This window comes from Amblyomma americanum, chromosome 8, assembly GCF_052857255.1.
Source record: "Amblyomma americanum isolate KBUSLIRL-KWMA chromosome 8, ASM5285725v1, whole genome shotgun sequence".
Classification (NCBI taxonomy): domain Eukaryota; kingdom Metazoa; phylum Arthropoda; class Arachnida; order Ixodida; family Ixodidae; genus Amblyomma; species Amblyomma americanum.
The window spans coordinates 25,821,656-25,832,567 of NC_135504.1; the positions used below are offsets into that span (position 1 = coordinate 25,821,656).

Below are 10,912 nucleotides of genomic sequence, written 5' to 3' on the forward strand. Positions count from 1 at the left end.
CCATCTGTTTCTATCTCGGAAAAAGAATAAGTGTTTTCAATTTCCGCTGAAGCTCTCAATGGATATGTGTACTTCGTGGTCAGGGTTTTTCTCTTAGTGCTACTTTTTTTTCTGTTTGGAAAACGTTCGCACTTATATATACTAACAGATTCTGAAGATGACACAAAAGGAAATGGGGTCAAAGAAAGCGTTTAAAAATGATGAACCTGCACCGGTCCTGTCGTTTTCGTGCGCCTTCTTTGTCTGTGTTCCCTTTTGTGCCATCTTAAGAATCCATTACAAATACCAACTACATCAAACCAAAGTATTATTTGTGCATACAAATACAAATTGCAATCTGCATAACTTTTTTTACGTCAGCGCTCCATTGTGTTGTTTCTTCACTCCTCTGTCCGTGTGCCATTGCGCTGTTTCATCGTTATTAAGCCCTGTGCTGATGATTTCTGTTTTCCATTACTTTGCATCGCTTTTGCCCTCAAATGGTGAAAACATTCTTTTTGTTTCTACCATTCTGAGCTCTATGTTGCTAACATGATTGTAAACATTTTTTGAATTTTTTGTATTACTTCTGCTCTTTTAAACAAATTGATTCATAAGTTCGTCATACCTGTGCAACTTTTTCATTTTACGATCATGATATTTTAGCACACCGAATTTATTTTGCTGCTGCATTTCTAAACTCTTTCAAAACATTTTCTAAGTGGTTTTTAAGACATCCATTTGTAATATTTACCTCATGCATCTACAAAATAAAAGTGAAAATGAAATGAAAGGGACACAACGCTAGCTACTTCGTGATTTGCAAGGGGTCCCACCTGGTCGAGTTGTTGCTGAAGCTCGAGGCAGCGTGCCTGGGAGTGGCGCCAGCGCTCCTGCAGTTCAGACACCTGGTTGCTCATCTGCTGGCGCAACTGAGTGACCTGCGCCCTGCTCTCGGCATCCTCCTTCAGCGCCCTGACCAGCTGCTGCTTCAGATCAGCATTCAGGTCCCGCTCTTTCTGCGGGGGAATCGGGGGAAATTTGTGCACTCCACTTCGTTCAAGAAAACACCATACTTGGAGTGGCCACAACAAGGTGACAGAAAAAAATATTGTAGATTAGCTCAGCTAACCCAGGATATACAAAGCGAAAGATGTCGACGTTCACTGTGTTCATTGGCGTTGGCGTTGACAATGCTCTAGACGGCGATGGCTTTGAGGAAAGGAAGGGCGCATAACTGGCTCCCTGGATACACGGACACCTCAATCGTGCTTTGATGCATGTGGCGGTGGTGAGAGAGAGACGTGGCCTGAATGCATTAGCGCTGACAACGTTGTGGTTGACATGCGGCACTGCAGCAATAGCTAGGCCGCAGCGTTCATTTGGTGATCAATCTCTTGCGATCAAACATTAACTGCATGCCACGTCCCAGGGTGGCAGGGAGGGCGCGCTGCATATCCAGTGTGTGGAACGCAATCAAAGCAGGCTTTTGCAGTTGGACACCAACGCCGCCACGTACATGAAAGCGAGATTGAGGTCTTCACTGAGGCACGGAGCCGGTTGTGCACCTTTCCTTTCGTGAAAATGAAGGCCTCTGCAAAGTTGTCAACGCCAATGAACTCTATGAACGCTGTCGGCTCACTTGTTTTGTTTGGTTTTTCAGGAAAGGAAATGGCACTGTAACCGTCTCACATATCTCAGTGGACACTGGAACTGCACTGCACCGTAAAGGAAGGGATAAAGGAAGGAGGGAAAGAAGACAGAGGAAACTGAAAATTGAAAGTTGGATTTTGAAGAAAGGCGCGGTGCTGCCCAGCCTCTGCGCTCAGTGCTACTAATGGCTAGAGAGTGGCTAGTGACTAGGCAGCGAGACAGAGAGAAAGAGAGGAATATCCGCGGCGAGGCGAGCGTTGTGATGTCATGTGCCTCCTCGGAGCACCGCCACGGTGAAATCGCAAGTTCGCGGCCAGTAAAGCTTTCGCTCAGAAGTCAGACAGTTAAGCCAAAAGGAAAGGTCTGGTAGTGCAATAAGAAGAAGCAATAACTATATATGCGTGTGGCTAGAGTTACTGAAAAATTTTAAGAGTTAATAACATCCTATTCCCCATGCTGCCAGGCTCGGAAGGAATATGGCCGCCGTGGCCCAATACTTTCACAACAGCAAGCACAAAAATTTTCAAGGAATTGCATAGAGGAGCGGCCTTACAAAGTCCCTGGGCTTTCCTCTAGGATATGCAAACATGTGAAAGATGCTACTTGACTGAGCTACAAAATCACTGTTTCTAGTTCCTTCCCACTGTTCGTTCGCGATATCGCTGAAGCTGGCTTTGCCAACCAGGCAGCAATTTACTTTGTCATTTAAAATAACGACATTGCCAAGGCAGATACACAGGGCAGCATAGACGGGACTAAGATGCCGGGAGCATCGGGCAGGTCAGCCTTCTAGATCTGCTGGTGGGGAGAGGGGGATTACGGCACTCTGAAAAATTTTCCAGTGACTCTACGTGTGGCTGCATTAAAAAGACATCAAGGGCAACTCCACCCGGCATTTGATCTCAGTGAAAATTGATTCTATGGCTTTTTCCTGATGTACTGATGTTTGCCCTGTAGCAAAGAAAAATTAACTGACGAAAAAATAGCATTACAAATTTTTTCTGCCCCTTGATTCAAGCTCAAAAAGTCTTTGCGGTTTCCATTTTGAAGTGAATGGTGGTGCAGCTTATCCTCAAGGATTCTTGTGCAAAACTGTCCTGTTGCACTGCAGTCTGCACGTGAAAATAGCTAGTGGTGACGACACTTACATTATATTTTTTACCTTTTCTAGCTTAAAAAAGTTTGGTTTTAAGAGAGGGTACCATCTTTTTTAATACAATGTGGTTATCCATCAATGACTGCAAGCTTTAATTTGTCCTCGGTCCCATTAAATAGTCAAGTAAGGATGATGTGTAAATAAGCTCACTGACCGGGAAAGGACGGTCAGATGTCACAGATATAAAACGGTGAACCAAGAAGCTAAGGAGACAACACATAAGTGGAAGGGAGAAATAGAAAAGTAATTAACAACAGCATATAAAATTAGGACACAGCTGATCGAGGAATGAGGTTAAGTGCCAATCCTGTCCTCCAATGCACCTGCACTTAAATCAAACCTGCTCTGAGCTACGAATATGTCAAGCCTAACAAATGACCACAAAAAACAAGCTGGTTTTGCTCGAAATGAATTAACTCAAGATAAACTGCTCGGCTAGTTGGTTCCTCATGCTTCACTTCACCATACCACACCACACAAAAGAGAACATGGACAGATAGAAAGACACCACAAAATGGTGACTTCAACTAGTTTATTACTGCGCATTGCGCCCACAGTTAAACTCAGCACGTAAGCGCGTGCATGGAAAAACCACAAATATCAAGGCAATATGTCATGTCCCTTCACACCAGCAATAGTTCGCATGAAATAAAAATCTCTCTAAAGCTTAGGTAAACCTTTTTTTGTAGAAAGGTGATCTTAGCCTATCTCCTGGGAACTTTCCTGCTACTTTTTCGCAGTTGAAACTAGCAAAATTTATAACATCGAAACGTCAGATTCTCCCCAGGTACAGACTTCCAGGCGTTGCCTAGAGCATGCAGATGGCGAACTGCAGAGTGCACTGACATCACCTATGAGTGACCCATGGCTCTGAATAATGTCGCATCATGCATACAATTTTACATGGAACACAACAGGCACCTCAGAAAGCTGTGTTAAGCCAGTGGCAGCTGTCACCATATCGCAACGCACCAGAGCTCTAGACAAGTGCCTGGAACACTGCATAACATGCAAGAGGGAACAGTGCAGCAGTTTACCCCAAAAGCAAAGCCATCCCTTCCCGAGAACACTCGCCACTCATACCAACCACTCTCCAAGGGAATGGGGAAACCCACAATTAAATATGCCACAGTGCACAGCATTACCTGCAGCCCCTCCCAGTATACCAGATGCAAAGCATACCTGAAGGTGGTCCTGAAGTACCTCCAAATCGTGAGAGTAGCCAAGGACAAGAGTCTTCCGTGCTGGCTCTTCCTCGTCCCTCTCCATTGAAAGCCGCCGTATCTCTGCCTTGCACTGCAGCAGCTCCATCTTCAGGGCTCGGATCTCAGCCTCCGCTAGAGGGAACCCGACAAACAAGGTGACCACTACCATTCTTAATAATCACGTAATGCGCAACAACAGCTTGAAAGCAAGACGGGAACACCCATGATGCAGTTTTCTGATTCCAATGACTTTCATTCCATGGAAGAAGGAAGCTGAAGCCAAAAGCTGGTTTGCCTGACGAAAGCCTCAACTTCCACATATATTTGGTTTGAATAACGCGCTACACACTAACAAAACGACAACTGGAACGGAGGACGCGCTTGTCCTGTGTCCTCCGTTCCAGTTGTCGTTTTGTTAGTGTGTAGCACGTTACTCAAACCAAATGTACAACCAACTAGCCCACATTGATGCCTTGCTTCCACATATAGTTGGCAAGACAGCGGTGACAAATTGCTTTTTGATATGAACTGATATGTATATCGGTTCTCACAACCGACAAGATCAGAAAAGAACATATCTATTTTATACCACTTGTAACACCCACAATGATCAGTCCAAGCAGCAACAATTCATGCAACATGCACATGAAGGAAATGTTACTAATCAAGTATTTTCATAATAGATCTCATTGGACTGTTTGTGGAAGAATTTAAATAGATGAGTGAAGGTAAATTATTAAGAGCTGTAGGCACTTGATATTTTTATGTATGTTTGGTATAAGTAGACCAAAATTTAGGAACCAAATTTCTTGTGTTTCGAGGTAGTTCGTTATGAGAGAATTGTCATGGGTGGAGGCATAGAGTCGGTTTTTGTGAATATACTGAATTAGCGAAAATTACATAACTGATCTGTCCAACGCACTAAAGGAGCCAGGCACTGTTGGTACGCGCCCCCTTTATGAAATCATAATAATATGCTGTTCACTACGCCGCAGATTTCTAAAAGCGCACAAAAACTGCAAGTGGCCACCACAAGTTGCGAGCAGCACAGCCTAAGCAGGCAAAAATAATGAGTATATACACTAGTTTTGCTACCGGTGTTAAACACATTCGCTACTTGCAGCAACGAGTCGACTCTGTGGTTGCTACGTCTACTTTAAGCGACGCTCCATGAGGCGTTACAATATCCTGAATAACTATCAGCTGACCTCTGACACGAACGCTTGTTTTACACATTCGAACTCTGGTTGCCACTCAGAAAAAAACAACAAAAAAAACAGACATATCCTTACTGGATCGCGCTGTGTTCAGTGAAAATGCGTCTCAGCACAGCACAGGCTGACAGAGTATAACGCCCCTCTAGACCCCTAAACCCTCACACACGTACACCTACCCGACTTTGTCTCAGAGCTGCCACTGATGTCAGTTCGAGTATCCGAGATGCTTTCACCAAAGTAGAGCTGGCGAGCGATGGTGTCATCTTCGGCGCTTGATTCCTCGGGGGGACCAAACATGTTCTCCAAGTCGCGGAGAGCACGAAGCACACGAGTGTTCTCCAGTACCGACGACATGACTGGGCAGTAACTGAAGCCCTGCAATGTATGGGCGTTTTAGATCTCACTAAATTATCGAACGCCGTAACCACGGAGGTTTCAGTCCAAATTATTTCCACGGATCGTACCCAAACACGCCGCCATAAAGCCGGCGGCAAGCCGGTACGGATTGGCGCGGATTGGCTCGGCTTCATTTGACGAGTTTCTAACCTTGAAAGATGGCGGCACACGGCTATTTTTTTTTTTTTTACAATGTTTATTCAGGACAGAAACAGGCCGAACCATGGAGGAAGGAAAGAACTGGCCGAACCCGAACCGGAACGATTAAAAAAACTCTTCTGAAGCGGCTCAGAACGCAGTTCACCTAACTTTTCTCTCTCTTTTTTTTAGACAAAATAAGACGTTTCACCCGAAGGTTCAGTGACTGAGAGAGACAATGCGCAAAAGTCACCCCATATCTACAAGTTAAAAGGTAGCAAAATTGAGATATATTAGTAACCCACCGCGGCGGCTCAGTGGTTAACAGCTCGTCTACTGAGCCGGAGTACCCACGTTCGAACTCGACTACGGCGGCCGCGCTTCCGTGTAGGGGAAACAGCCCACCACTACGGCACCTCTTTCTTTGATTCTTCTTTCACTCCCACCTTAATTCCTCCCTTCCCTTACGGCACGGGTCGGGTGTCGGCCGAGATGTGAGCCAATTATTGCGCCATTTCCTTCCCTAAAAAAAAAAACCAACGAAACTACGGGCTTTCATGAAAAAATGAGTTGGTTTTTGGGGAAAGGAAATGACGCAGTATCTGTGTCACATATCAGCGACACCTGAACCGCGCCTTAAGGAAAGGGATAAAGGAGGTACTAAACGAAGAAAGGAAGAGAGCCGTAGTGGAGGGCTCCAGGATAATTTCGATCCAGCTAGGGATTTTAACATGACAGCGTTAAGGAGCTCGTGTCGCAGAAAAGCCGCTGTCGTCGGCGTTGGCCGTGAGGGAAAAACGCCGGTCATGAGCGAAAAATCCCGTGAGAGAAAAATCTCTCCTCCTCCTACTCGCAATGTATTTCCCTTCCCTTACGGCGCGGTCCGGGTGCCCAGCGAGAAATGTGAGACAGGTGTCATTTCCTTTCCTTGAAAGCAATCTTCATTTCATTTTCGTTCCCTTACAGTCCAGTTCGGGTGTCCACCGAGATATGCGAGGCAGGCGTCCTTTCTTTAAATTATCCAACGGACCACGCGTCGCACCGAATGGGCGGTAGCGTTCGGTGGACTCCCTGGCAGTGCTGCAACACGCTGTCGCGAAGCTTAAGCGTCCTCCAAATTTTTAGTGTGCACTGACATCGCACAGCACACGGGCGCCTTAGCGTTTGAAAATAAAATTAAAATTGGTTTTGGGGAATGGAAATGGCGCGGTATCTCTCTCATATGTCGGCGGACACCTGAACTGCGCCGTAAGAAAAGAGATAAAGGAGGGACTAAGCGAACAAAGGAAGAGAGCCGTAGTGGAGGACTCCGGGATAATTTCGACCACCTGGGGATCTTTAACGTGCACTGACATCGAACAGCACACGGGCGCCTTAGCGTTTCGCCTCCAACGAAACGCGTCCGCCGCGGTCGGGTTCGAACCCCGGTACTCCGGATCAGTAGTCGAGCGCCCACACCACTTAGCCACCGCGGCGGGTCGCATGCATAATGCGGATTCGTAAGTCGTAACACCTTTTACGACAGACCGATGAGAAACTTTTGAGAATTATTAGGCTCCAGTTTCCTCTTTTTTCGGTTTGCCACGTTGGCCACGTGTGCTACCCATATATGTGACACTATAACGATCAAGCACCGTTGTGCTAACTTCCGAAGGCATTCATTGCCTGTGACGGCAGCTACAAAGTAAAGGCTTTATAAATCGGGTAGGATTTTACAGAACCTGAAGGTTTTTGTTACAGGCGGCGGAAATAAGATGTAGCGAGACAAAACAAAAAACAGGAAATCAAAGCCAGTCCTGTTCTCACACCACTCGATCGTCACTAGATCAGCGCATAGCTGACAGGCAGTCCTAATTAAATTTAGTTTATCTTCCGAGTATTTAGCGGATCAGCTCTTCTTTCAGCGTTCCTTCGATTAATTTTGTGCTAGTATCGTGTTGCGGTGTGTACCTGAACCACCTGCGACATCTACCATCTTTCTTTCTGAACTCAATGCTCTGTGACTTACCCGTTAATTTCCCTTAACTTTCCCTAAAGTGTCCAGAAGTACGACCATACAGTGTTCGAGCAGCGTACACATGCCCGCAATGTTGGCACTGCTGTGGCATTGCGTCCGCAACGACATTCTTCTTCGCAGGCTAACTTTGAAGATGCGAATTCTGCCCGGCAGGGAGGATGTCGACACGTCATGCATAACGGCGTGGTTAAAAACTTGAAAATTCAAGGATTATTTTTCATCCACACAGGTGGTATTTTCCTCCAAGAAGCATGGTGAGGCTTAGAAAACGTGGTGGCCGCTTTGACACCAGTTGTCCGTGGGTGAACCAGATGAATGATAGTATGTGGGGTGTACTTTAAGGTAGGCTTCGATCCCTTGTACTCATTGCTGCCTTTCTGCGAGGACAGCTTATAACTACAACGCCTTCAGCGGCGGCCTTCGCCTGGAGTGCTTTGCTGCCGAAGGCGTTGCGGGAACGTATTGCACCATAAATGCCAACTCCGCGTTTTTTAAAAACATTTTTCAGTTGATAATCACATCACATTCCTTGGCGTTTTCTTTTCTCTGGTACAAAAAGACGTTTTTCGAAATACCGAGAAGTATTATTTTAAAAAGAGTATAACACCGTGATCCTGATTCCAAAACCCGGGAAGCAACCGCAGCTGGAAAACCTCCGGCCTATATCACTCACGTCATGTGTCGGAAAGTTAATGGAACACATCATTCAGACCAGAATTTCAAATTATATGGAGGAAACAGAGAAATGGCCAGACGAGATGTACGGCTTCAGGCCCCATCTGAGCACACAGCACGTCATGCTGCGGCTGCAGCAAGACATAATTCATTCCAGAACCAAAGACGCCAAAGTCATTATGGGACTAGACCTAAAAAAGGCCTTCGACAACGTCAAGCACGAAGCCATTCTGGAGGGGCTCCAGCAGGCAGGAATAGGGCTAAAAACCTATCGTTATATCCGAAATTTTTTAACGGACCGCACGGCGGTTATAACTTTCCAGGAAATACAATCCGGCGTGATCAGGCTGGGTAACAGGGGGACACCTCAGGGATCGGTACTGTCACCCACTCTTTTCAACATGGCCATGAGAGGGCTCCCGAAGGAATTGCGAAAAATTGGGAACTACAACTTAAACTACAGCCTGTACGCGGACGACATCAATCTCTGGATCAACAGAGGGAGCGACGCAGAGATCAATCAAATGCTGCAGGCGGCAGCAGACGTCATCTCAAAGTACGCGGAGGACAGAGGACTTAAATGTTCGCCTGAAAAATCAGAAATCTTCGTGTATAATGACAAGGCACTCAGGAACAAACCTCCCTCTGACCCACAGGTGTACGTGGAAGGAAGGGAAATACCAAAGGTAGGGACAATACGAATATTGGGCCTCCACTTACAAACACATGGGAGGAACACGATCACAATTAACAAATTAGAAAACAACGCGACCCAGACATTAAACCTCATCAGGAGGGTCTCACGTAAGGGAGGCGGCCTCAAGGAAAAAAACCTCCTAAGATTGGTACAGGCCTTCATCATTAGTAGAGTGGGCTACGCCACGCCATATCTGAATCTAAAGGCAGATGAGAGGAGCAAGATAGACGCACTCATCAGGAAATGCGTAAAAAAGGCCCTAGGGCTCCCAATCTGTACATCGACGGAGAAGCTACTGGCCCTAGGACTGCATAATACGATTGCAGAAATCGCGGAAGCGGTTAAAACCTCGCAACTTGAAAGACTCAGCACGACGCGAGTGGGAAGAGCTACGCTAAGTAATCTTGGAATGGCCACAGACACGGGGCAAAAGGAAAGGGTCGACATTGACAGGGAAATCAGGGCGCAGCTAAGAATCCCTCCCCTACCCAAGAATATGCACCCTGAGTTTAATAAGGAAAGGAGACAGAAAAGGGCGGAAGCGATAGAAAGAATATATCGGGGTAAACCCCGAAATGAAGTCGCCTACGTAGATGCGGCAGGGGACAGACACAGTCGATACATGACCATAGTGGCGGTAGATGGGGAGGGCACCCTCATCACGGCGGCCACCATACTAGGGAAAGAAACCGAGATAGCGGAGGAAGCCGCGATAGCGATCGCTTGCGCTGGCACCAAAGCTAGATATATTATTAGCGACAGTAAGACTGCAATCCAAAATTTCAGCAGAGGGAGGATAAACCCCCTCACCACCAAAATTTTAACACAAGGAGTGATTGATAGGACGATCAACATCATCTGGACCCCGGCGCACGAATCTGTCAGCGGTAACGAGGCGGCCCACAGTGCAGCTCGAGATCTCTACCTCCGTGCTGTACAGGATGGGTCGGCTCAGGCCGAACATGATAGAGAAGGGCGATTAATCTCGTATCAAGAGATTACAGAACACTACAAGCAATGCCGGAGGTGTTTTCCCCCACCAAACACGGCGTTAAATAGGAGTCAGGCGACGGCGTGGAGACGCCTGCAGACTGGAGTATACCCAAACCCAGTACTAAACAAACATATCCGATCGGACTGCGAGGACGATAAATGTAAAAAGTGTGGGGCGAGAGGAACCCTCGACCATATAATTTGGGAGTGCGCTTACTCCCCAGGCAGGGCGCAAAACATTAGCAGTAGGGAAGCCTGGGAAACCTTGTTGCGGAGCTCGGACCCTGAGCTCCAAATCACCGCCGTCCAACTGGCAGAAGAGGCCGCCGGCGAAACCAGCCCGGCCAGCATCGAATGCGACCATCCCGTGCGGCTGGGCCTCTCCTAAGTCCTCTCCCCTGTAAAGGGGGGTGAGACAGAGCGGCCCAGGCGGTGTGGTCTTTCTCTGTTGGACAATAAAAGTTTTAAACTACAACAACAACAACAACAACACCGGGAGACCAAATCTGAAGGGGACACATCATTAAGTTCCGCCTTATGGCTATGACGCGATAGCGTAATGGGTTAATTCCCATCAATGCAGAAGGTCATACTCTACATTCATAGATACCTGGGCGCTCTCATACCCCTCCTGGCGCAGTGGTGCAGCGTTTAAGCGACCCACAACTGTCTTACAATTGCAGGTGCTCCTAGAGGTGGGCCTTGTGCGGCTCAGGTTGCTTTTCCTGAGCGACCAATCATTAGTTCTTCCATACACGAACCCAAAAACAGCGCAAGTTCTTGCTC

The 10,912-nt window shown here is 47.0% G+C and overlaps 1 protein-coding gene across 2 annotated transcripts in view; it reads right to left on the reverse strand.

Moving 5' to 3' along the window:
• The window catches only part of LOC144101175 (mitotic spindle assembly checkpoint protein MAD1-like), a 28,401-nt gene extending 22,683 nt beyond the window's left edge, over positions 1-5,718 (reverse strand). For both annotated transcript variants that reach the window (XM_077634226.1, XM_077634225.1), the window contains exons 1-3: positions 5,387-5,718; positions 3,971-4,125; positions 816-998 (exon numbers count right to left, since the gene is read on the reverse strand). In XM_077634226.1, the coding sequence (XP_077490352.1) occupies positions 816-998; positions 3,971-4,125; positions 5,387-5,564 (516 nt within the window). In that variant the 5' untranslated portion in view covers positions 5,565-5,718. The remainder of the gene's footprint in view (positions 1-815; positions 999-3,970; positions 4,126-5,386) is intronic.
• Positions 5,719-10,912: the final 5,194 nt, after the last annotated feature.